At 27.9% G+C, this 21954-nt stretch overlaps 1 protein-coding gene across 1 annotated transcript in view; it reads left to right on the top strand.

Annotated features, from left to right (window-relative positions):
• Positions 1–21954, top strand: part of LOC107447997 (carbonic anhydrase-related protein 10-like) — a 610624-nt gene that overhangs the window by 556532 nt on the left and 32138 nt on the right. The window contains exon 7 of the mRNA XM_071187366.2: positions 8325–8479. Coding sequence (XP_071043467.1) covers positions 8325–8479 — 155 coding nt within the window. The remainder of the gene's footprint in view (positions 1–8324; positions 8480–21954) is intronic.

Below are 21954 nucleotides of genomic sequence, written 5' to 3'. Positions count from 1 at the left end.
TTGGTCAGGATTTTTTAGCAGTTCATTAAAAAAAAATAACGACTTATATATTCTTTAAATAATATGTTGTTCATAAAATTAATTTCCTTTATTTCAAAACAAAATATTTATCTCCTAGAAGTATCAATGTTTTTTTTTTCAAAAATAATATTAATGCAATTTTGTTTTACTCTTATATTTACTAGAACTGAAATCAACTTTATACCTATTATTTGAAAATTCAAATATTAAAAGAACTTTTGCAGAAATTTACATAGTACAAAGCTCTTTCTGTACCGAGGGAATGATAAGTTAAAGCAATAAACCATTCTTCATAAACTAACGACTCACAGAATAAAATTGAATAGAATTGAATATCATAGTTTTAAAACCTTAACGATCGAAATCAAAGGATATTCTTGCATATATATACTAATGGCATCTATATTTTTAAGCTAAATCCATTTATATTACATAAATTACAGTTACGCTAGCTTATATACTTAGATAGTTTTATAATCGGATTAAACATGCGAATAATTGCTTTCAACTGAATTATATTTTAAAGATTATAGTGAATACTTACTTTCTAAGCTAACAGCATTTACAAAATATTTCACAATGTATAAACTTCAAAATGTATTTAACTTGTTTAACCTAGAAAGATATAATAATAACCTTTCAGTTTGAATAAGCTCACTTATTAAGAATTATTATTTTAAAATGGATATTTTATATACTAAAATAGTGGAGTTAAAACTCTGGTTTTAATTTGATTTTATAAAAATTTCTAAAATGCTTTCAATGTAAAAATACCTTCTGAATTTCTTCAAAGATAATTATTCAAACATCTTTGTCTAAACAATAGCATTAGTTATAATAAGTAAAATATATAACAAGTCATTTACTGTCGATGAAACTTTAATTTAATTAAAATTTTAAGATTTACCATGTTTGCTAATCTTATAAGCTTGAAACATAGATAGGTGTTTAATAGTTTTTCCTTGCTTGTTAACAAGATGCATTTATATACTAAAATTTCTCAATAATTATTTCTTTATAAAGAAACACTCTATAATGTGCTAAATTTAATATGTCACTATGCAACTAAATTATACAAGTGTAGTCTAATTTATACAAGTACATCATTAAACAGTCTTCATTTCTCCAGTTTGCAATACAAAGTACTTTTTGAAGAAAAAAAAGGATCTAAGTACGTAGCATTGATGAAACAATGCTCACACATTTTACAAAAATTTCCTTCATTATAAATTACTATAAAAACCTCTATCAACATTATACTTATTACTGATTAATGCGCGGCAGCTTGAATGACTGTGGTTATAGGTTTTGGATTTACAGCTTTTTTTCGTGTCATTTAAATATTTTAATGTTTTTTACTATGAAATAATATTAACAAATACAAATTTATTTTGTTAAAAATTTAATCAACCGACATCGTATTATATATCTTAGAAAGTTAGTATACTCTATAGAACTACAATACTTTAGAACTCCTTCCAAAATAAAGAAACTTAAAAAAAAGATGTTTAAAATTTCATAAAAAAAGTTTTACTTAGCTCCAATTTCTACCACTGACTCTAAAAACAGCAATAAAGCGGTTTATTTTTGTTTGAAAAAGGAATATTTCATATTCTGTCTTTCTGAAAATGTTCTCTAACGCTCAGACAGCTCTGAAAATAAGACTTATTTTACTCTATTTGTTGCTTTTCGCCATGGGTGATGTTTTTGTCACGAAATTGATACGTGCTGAACGTAGCACAAGATAGCTTAGTCCCCACGCTGTTCTTTGCATGGTGCTTGGATATAAAAATTCACAAAAGCTCTCCTCCCCTCTACAATAAAGGAAGCATAGAAGCCCAACTGGACATATCTGGATCGATGGTTCAAAGCAGAACATTTGTCCTCTTTGGGACATATCAAGGGACGACAGGAGATAAAGCGTTTGCGTGAATAGAGGTCAACAAATGTTGCCCCACTTTAGTGGTCATCGAATAAGTTTTTTCTCCCTCCCACAACTGGATCTATTTTTTCTTCCTTCGGGGAATAGAACAGTCAAACAAAGTACACACGTATTGTATTCACGCCTAAGTATTGCAGAAAGTGTCACATACACAGGATGAAACATTTGAAGAGCAAGATACAGAGTAATAGATTAGGGAGTTGGTGATGACGGAAACAAAATTTTTGGAAAGAGATGTAATAGCCTTTTTTTGTTCACTTTATCTCTTGTCAGAGCATTCTTCGAGTGGAAACTGTCTTAGAAGTTGTTACAAAAGCCAATTTCTGGGTGATATTCAACAGATGAAGATATTGGATATTAGAAGTATTTTAAACTTCTTGGTTTCTGATGTTGTTATCTAGAATAGATAAATAGATTCATTTTGTGTTCAAATGTGCTACGAATTAACTTATTTTTAATCTAAAAAAATGAAAAGGAATTTTAAGCAAAGAAGACAGTTTATTGTTATGAATGTTGTGAACTAATTACTTTCGAGCACATGGCATGACTAAAAAACTAACAGTTAATACGTTATCTGCACATGAAAACGTTGAATATTAGAAATATTTTACAATTCTACTTAGTTTCTGATATTGTTTTTTGGAATTGAAAAACATATTTAATTTGTATCAAATGTGTTACGAAATAACTTATTTTAAATCTAAAGCAAAAAAGAAAAGGAATTTTAAACAAAGATGACATTTTAGTGTCATGAATGTTATGAATTAATTACTTTCGAGCACATGGTATGACCAAAAATCTAACAGTTCGTACATTATCTACAAATGAAAGCATTGACTATTGGAAATATTTTGCAGTTCTACTTAGTTTCTGATATTGTTATCTGGAATTGAGAAGCATATTTAATTTGTATCTAATTTGTTATGAAATAACTTATTTTTAATCTGAAACAAAAATCAAATTGAATTTTAAACAAATATGACAGTTTACAGTCATAAATCTTATGAATTAATTACGTTCGATAACATGGTATGACCAAAACACTAACAATTGGTACGTTATCTGCAGTGAAGACATTGAATATTAGAAATATTTTACAGTTCTAATTAATATCTGATATTGTTATCTGGATCTGCATTTAATTTGGGTTAAATTGGATACAAAATTGGTTATTTTTAATCTATAAAATATGAAATTATACAACGTTGGAACTTTAATGTTGTAAATGTCCTGAAATAAGTACATTGTTTTAGGCAGTATGACCAATCAAATAACATTAGATGGTGGCTGCATTTGATGCAGATGATGACATCAGATAGAATAAATGTTTTGTATTTATTTTCACTTTCCCTTGTTGTTATCGGAACAGGAAAACATATTCATTATGTGTTAAAGGCATTGCGAAATAAGTTATTTTTAATCTAGAAAAGTAAAATGAAGATTAGAGAAAGATGACAGTTTAATGCCGAAAATGTCAGAAACTAATTACTTTCGCTTACGCGCAGTGGGACAGAAAAATTAACACAAGTTGATTCATACAATGCAGTTAAAAATTGCAAGATAAAATTTCGTGAAAAATGTGTTATATTATGACAAGGTTAGTGCAATAATTTTATTGTAATCTAGAAAATCGCAAATTTATATACTATAAAAATATGATAACACATTTGGAAGAAATCAAAGTAAGCCATGATTTTAAAGTAAATTTTAAATAGTGTTAAATTAAAATAATTTAAAATTATATATATATATATATATATATATATATATATATATATATATATATATATATATATATATATATATATATATATATATATATATATATATATATATATATATATATATATATATATATATATATATATATATATATATATATATATATATATTAGAATCGTTTCCCAGTGATTTACAAATACGCCATGCACTAGATTACATATCATACATGGAAATATTATGTTTCATGTTACAAAGTTAAATCGATAGAAGAAATGACATCCGTTGTGCAATCCTAATAGCTTTCTGATATTGTTATTTAAGATATTAAATAAATTCTAGGTAAAACTGAGTTGTCGAAAAACGACATAAAACTTTATTTTAAACTTCAGCTGATAAAGATTATATCATCATTGTCATACTACCTAACGTTATAGTTCATTAATCGTGTATTCAATACTAAGACGTTAATACCCGGAGAAAGATATCATTTTTTTTTTAATTTTCTGCCAGAAAACATATTTAACTCAGTCACTAGAATTTACCCTTAAATAAGTTGTTCTTCTGAGAATCCCTATTATACACAGTAGTTAATGTGATTTCGGTTAATGTTATCAATCTCTTATTGTTATCAAAATAACCCGGTCCGGATAAGTGCATAAGAGCTCATTGCATTAATGTTAAAGAGAGTCAAGCTGAAATTACTTTTCCAATCAGCCAAACACAATTCAAAGTATCTGTGACATTTGAAAATGCCAGGTTTTGCTATTTACCTACGGTGCACACAAAGAACACGTCAAACGAAACATAATTGATTGAAATAATGCTTTTATATTATTGGCAAACTACTTTTTCTAAAGATCATAGGGCTTAGACCGAAGATAAAAAAAACATTGTTCTATATATTGAGGCATAAGTTGTACAGCATGCATTTTTTACTACTGATTATTTTTAATTTTTAATAAAGAAACTTAAATAAACCATCCACAAATATATTAGAGATTCTGATCAAACATCGATATATATTAAAATAACTTCAAAAACAACTGCTATTTCAGTTCTTATAATCAAGATCAGTAACTAAATCCGTATTTATAGTGTTGTTGCTTGATTTATAAAGTTTTAAATAATTCCTACAACAATATTTTACAAATTACGTTATTTCTCGCAAACAATTAACATATTTTAAAAGCATTAAATAGACGGAGAAGGTCTAAAAAAGGTATGCCTTCAGCGTATTGTAGCTACTTGATATCCTTTTTAATACTTTATATAATATGCATTTAAAAAAATACTATTTTTTCAAGTAGGACGCATAGAAATATTTCTTATTTAATTGTTTTACATTGTTTTATCAGCTTACCTATATCCGCTAATTGTCTACAGCAAATGGCTTTTTATTTGATTTTATTTTTTCATATAACCTAACAAAGCTAAAAAAAAAGATTTATATAGTTATAGCTTTAGTACTAGATACAGCTATACATTGAAAATATATAAATTTGAAAACAACCTTCAAAAACGATATAATTTATGCTATCCTTTTGTATCAAATCTATTTTCTCACATATGAGATAAATTTCTTCTTTGAGATCCAATTACATTTTTTAACGAATATTTATTAAAAAAGTTTTATTCGTTTAAAAACAATTTTGTCTGAGAAACATCTTGGTGATTTAGAAACATATTTAAATTCAAAAACAAAACTGTATGAAAGTTAATGTATGACAGATAAATTTGTTCTATCTCTAGTACATTTTTTCATAAAAACTGCCTCTAATGAATGTATTTCTGATGTGCGTAATTAAAAGAATTTTCGAGATATGAATAACAACGGAGCCTTAATGAAATAAATGAAGATTTAACTTAATAGCTTCAGTCTCCGAAGGCCCATTACTTCAATCTAATTATTCCTTTCACGAAAAGAATCATAATTAAATGTAAGTAGTCTAAGAATGAATAGTAACATTGTAAAGTTTTGTTTGTTTTTGCAAAAAAAAATCAAGCAATATTTAATTAATCATGTCTATTTAAAGATAAAAGAAAAGAAATGCATACAATTAAAAAACTTCAAGATAAAATACTTATGCCACCAGACCAATTATCGTGCATTTGATTCTTTCTGAAAAGATTTTTGTTGCTCAAATCATGTTAAATAAAAATTAACAAATGACAAATAAAACCTATATTTATTGTTAGACCTTTGGGATTAAGCATGGAAGTTTACTTTCTTGTTATAAATAATGTTAGCTTTTTAATTTAAGCAATGCAAGCAGTTATATAAAAAACTCATAGTTATAAAAATAATCATTCATTATATTCCAAATGCAATAAATATCTTCTTCTTTTGAGTTATTATATCACCATGTAATAATTTGAATAAAAATTTCGTAATTTTAAGGTATTTTACATTACACTTGGTCATTCTTTACAGTTTTAAAAAAGGAAAATAAATCAACTTTAAATTAGCTTTATTATAACATTTTACGACATCGCTGAAGAAGTATGCAAATAATTATGTAGTAGTATCATTATAAATTTAAAAAATGAAACAAAGTAAAATTTTTGAATTATTTTATAAAATTCAAATTACTTGCTTCATAATAAATTATTTGCAGCTACGCATTCAATTTTCAATTAAATATTATATTAGTTATTTTTATTAATGTTTTTAAAGTTTAATTTCATTGTATTTATAAAATTCGTTTAGACACTGAGATCAGAAATAGGAAATATATAGTAATACATTTTCTTGGCTTATTTATTAATACTGAGTAAATAGTAACATGACTAATATCGTTGTGCGTGATAAATAACGACTATCTAGGGATAAAAAGAGACTAGCTAAAGCGATATATTTCCCCAATATCTATCTATAATTATTCAATAAGTTTTTCTTTTACTTGTATATGTCCCCAAGCACAAGAAACATTCCATTTCCTTTACTAACTAGTGACTTTTAGAATTATCTTTGCATTTCTCTCTAAATTCAACAAGCTATTGTGGCTGTTTATTTGTGCTTATTTCATGTATTGAAATCAGAGCTGGTTTTCTAGAGAAAGTTATTTGAACCATAAATGATTTATTCAAAAACGTTATCTTCTACTAAATATAGTTGTATAGCGAAATATAAATAAACTTATATCATTAATTTGGTTTTAAAAGTTTAATTTATATTTAAAAAATTAGTATCTTGAAATATTTTTGAATAATTTAATAAACAAAATTTTTTTTTAAATTATTATAGCCGTATTTGTAAAAATAAATAAATTGTGATATCATACAGCCATTTATATTTTTTAAATATTTTTTAGTTCTTGAAATCTCATCTGAAAAAAATTCGTGCTTAATCAATAAATTTGTGCTTAATTGCATTTGCAATGAAAGTTCCGGATCAAATTACGGTTAAAAGCACTTAGGGTGCCCCATCCGTAGAATCCAGTGTATAGTAAAATATTATACATTTTTTACAGTAATATTTAAATTAGAGTAATTTAGTGATTTTCGGTAATTATTACTATAAAAGTTACTGTAAATCAGATTATTTTTTCGTAAGATGTTCCAGTAAAAATGAATTTTCTTCTAAAAATTATCGGCACCCTTAGTACCAGTCCCTTTTTTTGATTTTTTTATGGTATAGATGTATCGGTATGCATAAATAAATTGTGTTATACATATAGCACAAACAGCCATATCTCTTGAAATCATACAATTTCTAAAAGGATTCAAAAAGGCTTCCGTCATATAATTTGAAATGATAGCATTTTGGCAAACTGTGATGAGTTTCTGAGACGTTTTTACAAATTATTTTTATAGCAAATATAAATTCCACTATGTTTTCTAATAAGAGGATACAAAAACTATCAGAAACAAATTTTAATAAGTATTTAAAACTTTATAACACTGTCTGAAATACCAGAAAATGTTACGGTAAAAAGTGCTAGCACTCAATGTGAAGGAACTTTTTAACGAAAACTTTTATGAAACAAAAAGTCTTATATATCGTAAACTTTACAGTAATATTTACTCTAAGATCACTGAATCATTGTAATGAAAGAGATATTACTGTAAAAGTTAAGGTATAAAATTCTACGATATAAATGAATTTTACTGTAAAATTAATTTTACGGATGCTACACTCAGTCTAGCAGTACTTTTTAGAAATCAAATATTTTGTCTAAAACTATTTTGAAAGTACTCAAATATCTCAGAAAACTAAATTTTGGGATACATTTTCAGGTTTTTTAAATTTTAATTTGTATCTCAAACATAATTTTAATAGAATTTCAATATGTGATGTAGTAAGAAATAGTCAAAACTCTTTTAAAAAAAATAGCACGATAATTTCAAAAAACACTTAACTTTAGCATTTAATTCTTTTTCAAAATATTTTATATATTTAATTTTATTTTATATCCGTCGTTGAACAGCCGACCCAATTTTTGGATTTACGACTACTAATGTTCAACTCCGTAGCCTTGTAATTTTGAACCAATCCAGAAGACAAGGAAACTCCTGGATCAATACCTCCAGAGGTATTGATTTGTTATGGGAACATGGAGGACTTGCATATTCTATGCATATTCACTAATTATAACGATATGTTCTTATTTGATATAAATAGGTATATTTTGTATTTCAGGGCAAGAAGTTCCCCTACATCACGTGTCCGTCCATGGCTTATTGCCCCCAACAGCACATTTCGTGACATACGAAGGGTCACTGACAGTACCTGCTTGTCACGAATCTGTCACTTGGCTAGTGGTCAATAGGCCTATATACATAACAAAGCAACAGGTAAGTGCATCCATTTACTCTGTGATAAGCCTCAATTTTCTATAGTTCAAAAATATAAGTATAACAATAAATCATTTGTATTTCAAGTCATTATAGACTTTATTTCGTTTTTTGTTGAACCACTTTTGTAAATCAAGAAAATTGAAAGCAAAAGACAGTAAACTGAAAAGACTGAATATAATCTTAAAGTTTTTTTTATCTCTATTTAATTAATGTGAAGGCAAAGAAACTAGATGTGAGTGGCAAAGAAACTAGATGGAATGCCCATGTCCTTTATGCTTTAAATATATTGATAAATTTATAGAACTCCAAAACATAGGAAATATTCATCTATAGAATAGAAGAGCTACTACTAACTTCTATATTTAATTCTTTGTTCTTGCACTCTGTTTGATTTCTTCAGAGTTTAAAATTGTCCTTTTTTATTATTTAACTTTCCGATATATAATTTTATGAACTTTGATGTTGAGCTATCACTTGCAGATATAAAATACAAGATACACGAAGACTTTTAATAAATAAATCATAAACGCTAAATTTTTAACTTCAGTTAACTTCAGTCGTCGAATTGTAAGGTATATGATGAAAAGTGGGAAATATTTACTGTGCATAATGCTGAATAAATTTTATTAAAACAGCACTATTCAAGAATGAAATCATAACAACAGTAGATGATTTCAAAGTCTTTCCTCGACAAAGTATGGCATTTATCATCGAGCAAAATATGGTTGTAAAAGAATAATGAAATAATACAAATGTGCCTAATTAACACTAAGTATTTTTCTCAATAGCTATGATTTACTTGCAAACCTCAACAGTACGCTAATTTCTTACAAGAAAATTAAAATAAAGTGCTCAGTGCTGCAAAAGCTCTAAGTGTATTAAGCTCTAAAGATAGCTCTAAAGCTGATAAAGAAAGCTCTAAATATATTAATATCATCACAAAAAGCATGTTAATAAGAAAAAAACTTTGTGAAGTAGACAGTCTGTATGGCAAAACTGAACGTTAAAGAACAATAGTTCGTTTTAAATAGTTACTGGCTTTAAACAGACATTAAAGACTAAATAAGCAGTAAAAGATAAAAAAAACTTCTAAAAAAATTAAAAAGAGCAGACGTAGAAATTAAACTATTTGTTATGTCTAATAATAATTTTAGCTATTTTCATTTTCTTATATATTTTGTAAAGATTACATTATTTTGCATTTTTGGTTTTATATATAAGAGTAAAAAGATGTTCAAACAATTTTAGAAGTTTTATGTAATAAGAAATGAAAAGGCGGAAAACAAATATTTGCTTAAGTGATAATTCGTGTTGTTTTTATAAATGAATAAATAAATATCCTTAGAAATAAATTGTAATAAAATTTATGAAAATTCTAAAACAATTTTTTTCCTGTTGTATCAATGAAACATGTTTCCTTTATAAAATTAAGTTTTATTGAAACTGATGTAAAAGTAAAATTATGAATTAATTCTTAACAAATAGTCTAAAATACTTTCATAATCTATACAATTTTGCTTGTTACTTGCGTATGTCTGCAGTTTTGTTGTTATTTAAAATTCGCATGTTCTTTCGAATGGTATTATTTTAGAAATACATAAGTTGAGTTTAGAAATTAGTATTATTTTTAAAATATAAAATATAATAAAATTATTAATAACAATCACTTTTTTTTCTTTGAAAACATCGTACAGACACTTATGAAGTACATACAATAAAAAAGACAAATTTTTATTAACCCTTCTTTGCAACGAATGTATGTTTATCAAAATAGTATAATATATATTATATTAGTTAATTATCAATTAAATTGTTACATTGCTCTAGTTCGAGAAGCATATTTGTTCCTGTAAATCATATAGATATATTGCTCAGTATCAGAACTTTTGCAACGGATTTTTTTTTACCATCTAAGTTTTATTTCAAAATTTTTTGAGCTTCACGCTCACTGCTTTTCTGGCGCAAAATTCTACTTTTTTCCTCTTTTATTTAATGAAGAAACAATGCATAGAAGAAAAAATAACAAACGATTTGGCCTAAAGGTTTATCGTAGAGTGCTTCAAAAAAATTTGTAACTTAATTGCAAGCTTTTTCTTTTTGAGAAAAGCGTGTTTTCTTTGCAATAAATACCATTATAAAAAACAAACTAAATTGGTTTATACATATTATACTAGTGTGAAGTTTTATACCAGATAACATTTCATTTATTTTTTATAATTAAATAATGTTCAATATTTTTCACTTCTGATTTTCGGAATTGGTCAAGATAACTTGCATTTAACTTGAGTTTTAGATGTTCAAATGCAACATGTTTTTTATTTTGAACCTTTTCAATATTTATCGTGTCACATTATTTTCATGATTTTCAAAAATCTTAGAAATCAGATATCATAGAAATCTTAGATTTTCTAAATGCTAATTAGTTCAATACCTGGCATGCTGATTTGTTTCTAAATGCTAATTAGTTTTGCCATAAATTTCTTTAATTAAATTAAATAATAAATGTTTCATTATAATTACTAAAATTTATGAATTTTTAAGCATTTTACTTAACAAATAAATTTCAAGACAATCGTTTTGAATGATTTTCTTTCTATTTAATTTTTCTACTTATGATCTTCTCGGCATCTTTAATCTTCACTCAACTTTTCAGTTATTGTATTATTTGTGTAAACTGCCATGTTCATATGAAAAAACACAGAATTCTTAATAGTTTTGACTTATATTTATTTATTATTAGTACCATTATTATTATTATTAACATTATGATTTTTAACATTATTATTGTTAACATTATTGTTATTAACATTATTATTATTACTAAAAATTTTTGTATTCTTCTTTTCTATTTTGATACAAGCAGTATTTTTTGCGTGAAAAAGCTTAAATATAATTTCCTTAACCGTTTTGAATAATCTCAAATATAAAAGCTAAAAATTATAAACTAAATTGACGTTTTAGTGAATTATATTTATTTAAATCGGTTAAAAATAGAATCTTTTTATAATGATATCAGAGGTAAACATTTTTCCAAACTGCGTTATTTAATTGCATTTAAAATCCTGTTCTTATTTTGAAAAATAAATTATTTCTTTCAAAATATTAAATATAATTCTTTTAAATTACTCATTCCTTCAAATTAAGTCAAATATACATCTTATTAGACATCTGTAATTACGCTTCGTTGGAAAATGCATAAAGAAAATGATATTTTTCAATTTACTTTTAAGTAAAAGTAAAAAGTTCCCAAGAACAACCATTTAGAAAAGAGGTTTGAAGTAGTTTTTTTAGATTAGAATAATAATAACATACCAAAAAAGGATAGTTTATAAAACGCATTTAAACGCCTCTTCCTGGAATCATTTGACCTAGCTTCCAACCAAGGAAATTTTTAATTTTTATGACACCTGAGGGGGTACATTACTCAAGAGGTAACTCAAAAAATCGAGATTACTTTTTATTTGTACAACGGGAATTAAATCACCTGAAGCTGTTTGAGAATTGTTATCTTTTATGACGCGAAAGAAATTTTTTCTTCATTTCCAGTAAACCTTAATAAAGCTTATTCACTTTTAAAAGCCCTATAATATCTGCGCAAGCACAAATTTGTCGTCGATTAGCGGCGGAAATTCTGAGAGAAAAGCTCTTGCATAATAACAGCGACTGAATTACTCATAAATCTAATTACAGCTTGAGGCGTATACTTCAAATCTGCATTAACAACAACTGACGATGTTAATGCAAAATCTCTTTCATTTGGTGCTTTATTATCTTTCCCAAGGGTTCGGCCATTTAGAGAAATCTATCTGGTAAAACTTTTCTCTTTCTAGTTCATCTTATCATTTTGGAACGATTCGGGGCGTTTGCAACTTAAACGAGTTGTTTAGAATTTTATGTTATTGATGGCGAATTAACGAAATGGAGTTTTTAACAAATGAGTGGTGCTTATGAGCATATGTTTTAGTAAGCAATGTCCTTGGAAAATTTATCGAAAGCATGATCTTAAATAAAGACAGATTCATCCGTCGATTCGGCAATTGCCAATCAATGTGATATTTTGATGGTATTCATTATCCCTAAACATTTATACGCCACTCTTTTGGTGAAAGTTTGAAACTGAATAATTTCATCTCAAAATTTATTACTCTCTTTAGCATGATTACTTTTGAAGACTCTCACCAGAAATAATTCTTTGAAGTATTAATTGTCTTTTAGCTTTAATACAATTTTATTTAGTGAAAAGAACCAATAAAAATATCTAATACAAAATTATAAATGTTGAAATGTCGCGGCAGTTAGGAGTAAGGATAAGATGTGACTAATTCCTCATCGTCGTTAACTTAAAAATATAAATTGCACTTTCGCACTCAAAGCGAAAATCTCCTCTTTGTCTATTAATTTTCTTGTGAGTTAGTAGTGAGTTAACTCTGGCCTCTCAGAAAAATCATCTTAATGTTGTTTTCAGCAGCGTGCAATAGAGTGCAGTTCAAACTTTCTGCAATCGTAATAAAATGATAAATCATGATTCAGCTCAATTTAAACCATAGTATCATACAATTAAGTTTAAGAAGAACAATATTATGGTTCATTTTATTAAGGTAAAATTTTAAGCTATTTAGGAATAAGGCCAGGATGTGATAAGCACAGTATCCTTCAAAACTTAACTTAAAAATCAAAGTTGCACTTGCTTTGTTATTTCTTGCTGCAGAATTATCCAGGTACTTTTGAATTTATTACACAAAAATAATAGAATTTTCATTCAGATTTCGTAATTTTATAATTTAATCCTTTAAATGTGACTTTTCAAAACGCAAACACCCAAGTTTCTTCCAATTAATGAGAAATTGTGCAAAAATAACCTTTTGAAGCAAATAATGAGTTTCGTCAGCAGAAGGAATTAAATCTAACAAGGTCTAACTTCTTTTTCAAATATTGTTATATCGTTATGATTTTAAATATATATATTGAATGAAATAAATAAAAACATAAAAGAGTGATCGTAATAGTGAAATGTTGTTCAAATCAATTACCTGATCCTTCGTTCCAGAAGGATCTCCAGGATCGTGTGGTCTAATGGTGCTACTTGGATTTGAAACATTTAAGAGTTCTTTTAGGAAATTTTAAGGAACTTTATTTCTTCTTCTCATGACTGATTCTTAGATGCTGGTGGCTCCGGACAGGTGGTGTTAACACATACGGGATCTCGTGGGGAAAAACTCACATCTTAGACAAAAAGGATAATTTTCATTTTGAATGAAGATGGATTCCAGTTCATCAACAAATTATCTGAGTCGTGCCGCATGCACACTTGGACAGTAGAACATCAGGAACACGTGTCAAACTTCATTGTTTTATCTTAATGGAACGTGATAGTGTCTTGAAATTATTTTTGTTAAATTTTTGACTTAATCTCCATAGATATTTCTTGTAAAAAGGGACAAATGTTGAGCAGAAAGGCAAGAGCCTTGAAGCTATCATAAAAATGAGAGCGATGCTTCTCTCTCACGGTGGCTTCCTCGACTGCCGCCAAGAAGGCACGCGGAAAAGCGATAAAACGATATACGGTTAAAGTTAGGGTAGGGTTAATCGATACGAAAAAAGAGTCAAACAAGTTAAATGAAGTAAAAGGCTATTGCGGTTAAAAGAACGAAAACTGAAAAAACTATTGAGGAGTAGAAAAACAACGCACGTGTGATGTAGCAACATCACACTATCCCCCTTAGGAAGAGAGAAAAAAACTTACATGGCATGATAAAAATGATAAAAACAATTACTTAAAGTGGGTGAGGACCGCAAGGAGCCAACAACATCTCTTGAACCTGCCAAAACAAAAAATACAAAAGACAGTATTGTTGATAAAACAGAACATAGTAACAAAATATCAAACACAAATGAATATGTAGTTCTTGGATATACATAAAACCTGAGTTCCATATCACATGCAAATTATCACATTAAAATATAAAATTACCAAAATTAATTTTCAAAAATTAATTGTCAAATCCATATTTACGAATATCTGTTACTTAACCTACCTAAAATAAGCATGTACATCTCAGCTTTTTTTTTTTTTTTTTTGTGTGTGTGTGGTGTTACATAAAACTGTAGAAAGCTGCATAAAACTACTTGATCATTTCATTCATTCAACCAATAGCAAAAACACTATCCTAATATGCTTATTCTACCTTTTTTTTAAAATTTAAGTAACAGAATGCTGTGCGTCAAATAACATATTTACATATATACAAAAGGAAAAAGAAAATGTGCATGCATATCAACACATCATGCTTATCACATTTTATAACATATATCATGTTAGAGAAAATTTAGTTATAATAGTAACATATTGTACATTTGAAATGTTGGGTGGTGGACAGTTTGCCTACTCGAATCAAACATGTATATATTAAATTTTTAAACAGTTTGTAAGTATATATATAAATACAATTTAAAAGATATTATCACAAGTTCAACATACCAAACTGAATTGAAATGAGAAAAAAACTCAAAAATATGATACTATTCTGATACATTTAGAAAACTCTAAGGTATAAATATTTAAAATCTAAATTGAACAATAATTTAAAGGAAAGTACAATTACTTAAAATTTACATTACATAATAATCTAAAGATTAGGTCTAGTGAACATTAACTTAACCATAAAATAAACACTACAAAAGCCCTTCAGCTGGAGAAACCGATCGTATTTTCTCCAACAAAAAACTACTCAATCAAAAGAAAGTATGCCAGCATAGTCTCCTTAGAATGAGGCAGTAAAAATTTTGACAGGTAAAGCTAAGTCAAGAGAACCAATTACTTTTGTCTAGATCTTAAAGAATAATGATAAGGAGCAGTGCTTATAGCAGGTTTTTGATCTGATACAACTAAATGAGGAAGTCTTGGTAAACAAGTCCTCAAACGGCTAATATTAACTTTAAAAGCATCTTGCAATGAGGAATTAAATCTTTTAATTGAGACATTGATGTCATTATGAATTTCAGTTATAATAAATGGGCCTAAAAATTTTGGCTTAAAAGTACTTCCAGAATGTAAGTACACAATATCTTTAACATTAAATATCCTATGTTTTGCTTTCTTAAGTTGAATCTCATTTTGCTTTTGTTGTTGTTTTTCTAAATTATCATAAGTTTCTTTATATATAATATTCAAATCATCTAAAAGATTTTTGACATATTGGGTCTTATCTAATTGCTGTGGTTGAATTTTAGGGTCAAAGGTATCAAAAATTAAGCTTAATTCTCGTCCAAAATGCAAAAGATTAGGAGTAAAATTGCTGGATGGATGCACAATACCATTATACAAATTTTGATGAATTAATATCGAATTTTTAAATGACACACCTGCTTCGTTTAAGGTAATTAAAGATGTTTTAATAGACTGATTAATTCTTTCAGTCGCTCCATTACATTTTGGATTTTTGGGAGTAGTATGGGCTAAATGAATACCAAGTGCCTTATTTACACAATGAAAAACTTCACAGTTGAACTGTGTTCCTAAATCTGATAACACCATAGCAGGTCTACCATTGTTGGCAATATAATCAATCAAATGTTGAGAGACACTCTCAGCTGTTAAACTGTTCAATGGATATAATTTTACAAATTTAGAGAAATGGTCCAAAATAGTGAATACATATCCACAGTTTTTAATGGGGCCAACTATATCAATTGATATGAATTCATTGGGTACCCTAGGAATAGGTAAAGATTTAAAAGGCGGTTGGGGTATACTATAATTTTTGGTACGTAAACATACATCACATGAAAGAACAAAATTTTTAGTGTCTCTATAGATATTTTTCCAGAAATATTTATTAGTTAAAAGTTCATATGTCTTTTTCAGACCAAGATGAGTAATGTGAGAAATTTTTAGTACCTTGGCTTGTAAACATTGAGGCACTACTATACATTGAGATAAATTTTTATCATTATGAACATGCATCAATAACTTAGTATCTGAATCAATAATAAAATCTTTAGTTTTTTTAGCATTAGTTAATGAAGGTGAGTTAATCATATCAACAATTTCTAAAATATTTGAATCCTTTTGTTGTTCACTATAAAAGGTGGTTAAAGAAATTTCATTATCAGGGTCAGAATTTTGAATAGAATTTACAATTTGATCATCAGCATTAGTATCAACAAAAGGTAAAATTAACTCATTTTCTGAGACTGGATTAAGAGCAGGGGTGTAATGGTCAGGGTCTTGACTTCTACTAAAGTAATCGGCTAATTGATTCTTTGGACCAGCTATATATTTTACTTCATATGTGAATTCTGACAACTGTAGAAGCCAACGAGTTATAATGTCAGCAGGGGATGTTACCTTTTTATAGTGAATTAATGGTTTGGAATCAGTGAGGATAGTAAACTTTTTATATGCCAAATAGTGTTTAAATGCCATTACTGATCTATAAATAGCATATAGCTCAAGTTTTATGGGGGGATAATTACGTTCTGATTGGGATAAACCTTTACTAAAGTAAGATATGGGTTTAAGTTGACCATCAAATTCTTGCATTAAAACACCTGAAATAGCAGTACCACTGGCATCAGTATTAAGGATGAACTGCTTATCCCATTGGGGAAGATGTACAAAAGGCTCAGAGAAAAAGATATTTTGTAATTGATTAAAGGCATTTTGATGCTCTTCTCTCCACTGAAATTTTGAGTTTTTAAGAGTTAATTGAATTAGCACACTAGTGAGTTGAGCATAATTGGGAATCAGGTGACGGTAAAAACCACAAACACCAAGAAACTTTTTGACATGTTGAGAAGTTTTAGGGGGCTTAAATTGAGTTATTTTTGCTATATTAGTATTGATAGGTTTAATGACATTTTGACTTAAATTAAAACCCAAATAATTGACCTCAGTTTTGACAAAGTTACATTTTTGAGGAGAAAAGGTCATATTATACTTAATAAAAATTTTTAAGACAGCAGTAATTTTATCTAACATCTCATCAAATGAGTTAGCACCTATTATTACATCATCCTGATAAGAATATATTCCCTCAATACCTATGTTTTTCAATTCATCTATTATTAAGTCCATTAAAGCTTGAAAAATACTAGCTGCTGTTTTCAGACCAAACACCAGGCGTTTGTAGGCAAACGTATCAAATGGTGTTGTGAATGTTAGTATGTCTTGTAGGTTTTCAGGTAGTGAAATTTGATGATAGGCTAGAGGCATGTCAAGAACACTATACATCTGATATTGTGAAATTTCATTAATTAAAACAGGTATTCGAGGTAAAGGATAAGTTGATGCCTCAACGATTGAATTAAGTAAGCGAAGGTCCATGGCAAGTCTAAATTTTACAGGGGCATTTGGATTTTTAGGGTCTGGGCGCTTCTTTACTAAAATTAGAGGACAACTCCAATCGCTTATATTTCTTTTTATTATGCCAGCCTCTTGTAATTCCAACAATTCCTGTTTAACCTGGCCCTGTATGGCATAAGGGATTTGAAATGGTTGTGTTTTTATTGGATTATTAGACCTGAAAGAAATTTTAGGGATGACATGGTCAGTATGACCCAAGGTTTTAACCGATTTAGAAAAAGCAGTAGAGTGGGACATTAAAACAGTAAGTAATTTTTGTTTGTTATTAGGATTCAAATGAGAGAGATCAAAATCATTTTCAATAAGTTGTTCTTTTCTTAATGTTAAAATATCAGATGAAGGAGTAATTAAATTTACATAGTCAGTTAAATTTTCCTCAGTAAGTTCTTGAACATTTTGTTCAGAATGTTCCTCTAATTCAGGGTTAAACTGAATTTTTCCTATACAAGTATTTTTGTTTATATGCAAAGTGACATCAGAATTATTTTTAATTACTGTGGTAAAATTAGCACTATCAAAAGTGTGCAAAGAAGCAAAAATTTCATTTTCAGGTTTCTTAATTAGGGGTTCAAACAGAAAAATATCACCTTGTTTACAATTATCATTCTTAATAATAAGATTAATTTGAGTAGACTCATTGGGTTCCAATAGTACTTTCTGTCTAAGAAAACAATTACTTTCACAATGCATAATATTATTACAATTAACAACATCTTTAGAAATTAAAGGTACTTTAAAATTTTGAAATTCAGCAACATTATCTGACGGACAAATTTTTACATTATTTTTACTCAAAAAATCATAACCAATTATTGCTTGAAAAGCATCGTGTTGAAAGTGTGATATATAAAATGGAGATTTGAAATTATTTTTCTCAATTTTAAATGAGATTTCTGAACAAAATAAAAAATTTAAATTGGAATTAATAGTCTTAATCTGCACATTAGAAGACAGAAGTCTAGTTTTAGTATTACATTTTATGATATCATAAGTTGTTTTTGACATTAAGCAAATACTGGAACCACTATCGAGCAAGCATTTTACAACATTGTTACCAAATTTAACATGAATCAATGGAATATTATTATTATTAAAGGCATTATTTGAGTAAGCAATATTTAAATTATGTTCATCATTAGAAACATATGAAAACAGTCCATTTTTATGCATAACAGTATCACTGCCATCGATATGCACTGATTTGTTTACATTTGAATAAACAGTCTGACTATCAGACTTACTCAACATATTATCACATATATTATCATCATTACATTTGTTATTTGGTAGAGAAATATACTGCTGAGAGGAAACATGTCCACCACCATATTCCCTCACATTTAGTTTAACGATTTTGGTGTTGTTTCACCATTATTAAAATTTGGGGCATATTGATTAAATTGTGGAGGTCCAAAAGGATTTAAATTAGGTTGATAATTATCATGATTCTGAGGTATAAAATTTTGAGTAGGATTGAATTGACTAACATTGGGATTAAGATTAGAAAAACTAGTTTGATTGTGAAAATTTTGCCTCGACATAAAATTTCTATCTCTGAAATTATTGTGAGAAGAAGAAAGTTGGGGCATAGATTGCATTTGGTCGTTAATAAATTTTCTACACATGTTTTGCTTATGACCAGGTTTCTTGCAATAAAAACAAATTATCCTTTTGCCTTTAAATGTATTATTCATTCTGGCAAAATTTATAGTTTCAGAGCCTCCATGTTTAATTAAATCACGAAATTTTGTACACTCTGCCAGTGAGTGGGAATCATTGCAGTATGAGCAGTTTTGAAGCAAATTTATTTTATTATTAAGAGAGTCTATCTGATTTTGTATATGTACTAGATCTTTGTTAACAGGGACTGAACTTAAAATATTATGGGCCTCGGCTTGTAAAATAGTTTGCTGGGCAGTTGATATACTATGGGCTTTATCAATTAAATCTTTAAAGTTATCTGTCTTTTCAAGCATTAGTTTTTCTTTCAAATTCAGAGGCAAAGCATTTATGAGTTGTAGGGATTTTATTTGGTTTAGTGCTTTTGGATCCGTAACTGAATTATAAGTTTTAGCTACTAGGGTGTTTATTCTATGACCAAAATTTTTGATACTCTCGCCTGGCAATAACTGAATATTATTCAGAGTTAATAAATTAGTAGAGGGGCTATCATCATTTGAAAAGAAAGACTTAATTAGGATAATTGCTTCATCAAATTTAACATTTCTGAATTCGGGGGATGTTTGGAAGTATTGTCTAGCATTTCCTGTTAATTTAGATTTTAAAAACAGAAGAGCGATCTCATCTGACCAGCCATTAAGTTTTTTTAGATCACAGAGCTGTTCCAAAAACCACTCCGGAGACTCGTCTCCACTGTAATTTTGAATCGAAATATTGATCTTTTCAGCCATTTCGTAATTTTTGGCTCGTGTAATAATATTTGCAATTTCAATCATAAAACATTATAAAATGATCATCAATTAAATAAAATATAAAAAATGCATTTCCATTTCATAAACAAAAAAATCAGCACCATACGGCACCATTAATATGTTATATCGTTATGATTTTAAATATATATATTGAATGAAATAAATAAAAACATAAAAGAGTGATCGTAATAGTGAAATGTTGTTCAAATCAATTACCTGATCCTTCGTTCCAGAAGGATCTCCAGGATCGTGTGGTCTAATGGTGCTACTTGGATTTGAAACATTTAAGAGTTCTTTTAGGAAATTTTAAGGAACTTTATTTCTTCTTCTCATGACTGATTCTTAGATGCTGGTGGCTCCGGACAGGTGGTGTTAACACATACGGGATCTCGTGGGGAAAAACTCACATCTTAGACAAAAAGGATAATTTTCATTTTGAATGAAGATGGATTCCAGTTCATCAACAAATTATCTGAGTCGTGCCGCATGCACACTTGGACAGTAGAACATCAGGAACACGTGTCAAACTTCATTGTTTTATCTTAATGGAACGTGATAGTGTCTTGAAATTATTTTTGTTAAATTTTTGACTTTATCTCCATAGTTATTTCTTGTAAAAAGGGACAAATGTTGAGCAGAAAGGCAAGAGCCTTGAAGCTATCATAAAAATGAGAGCGATGCTTCTCTCTCACGGTGGCTTCCTCGACTGCCGCCAAGAAGGCACGCGGAAAAGCGATAAAACGATATACGGTTAAAGTTAGGGTAGGGTTAATCGATACGAAAAAAGAGTCAAACAAGTTAAATGAAGTAAAAGGCTATTGCGGTTAAAAGAACGAAAACTGAAAAAACTATTGAGGAGTAGAAAAACAACGCACGTGTGATGTAGCAACATCACAAATATTAATGTAGCATTTTTAAAAATCTAGTTTATTTGTTTTATTATGCGTAAAAACTTATAAAACTTGCAAAAAAATTATCATTATTATTTCTTATAAGGCCATTATTAGGTAATAATTAGGCATTTTTTTTGTGAAAAAATTTCTATCGCCTGAAACAAAAAATCCTTTGAAGATTTTATTTAGAAGGCTATCAACTATGTTTTGAGCTATTGTCTTTAAAGCAAATGCATATACCGTGAGATAGGGATCAATGTAGTTAAAAAAAGTAAATTTTTAAAAAATCCAAACATGCATAAAAAATGAGTTTCTATATTTTCTCTTAGAATGCAGTTCAAAACATGTGTGCTACAATTTCAAACATTCATGAAAGATTGTAGACAATTATTTTAAGAGCAACATGAGATATCGTGTTTAAGACGGTGCAAAATGTAGCAAAAATCTGATTTTGAGATAAGCGCATTTAAGGACTTAAACTTATTAGTCTATCTACCGTTATTGCCTTACAAAAAACTGCTATAAAGTTGTAAAGAATTAAAGAAAAAGCATAAGTAAAGTATTTTTAGAACGCTTAGAATACAAGGACTATAAATTTATAACAAACTCAACGAAAATTTTGCTCAAAATCATGTTTTTGCACTAGACAGGTACCTTAAACTTGGCGGCGTATTTAAGGAAAAAATGTAGTCTTTGATAACTTATAACTTAATAATTATTTTTAAGTGGATGAAGTAAATTTTATAAATGATTTTAAAATCAAAAAAAAAAAATTTGAAAAAA

Source organism: Parasteatoda tepidariorum, chromosome 11 (assembly GCF_982258835.1).
Source record: "Parasteatoda tepidariorum strain Cologne lab strain chromosome 11, Ptep-v5.0, whole genome shotgun sequence".
In the NCBI taxonomy this organism is placed as follows: domain Eukaryota; kingdom Metazoa; phylum Arthropoda; class Arachnida; order Araneae; family Theridiidae; genus Parasteatoda; species Parasteatoda tepidariorum.
The sequence above is the reverse complement of the archived record's forward strand: the minus strand, read 5'-3'. Positions and strand labels throughout refer to the sequence as shown.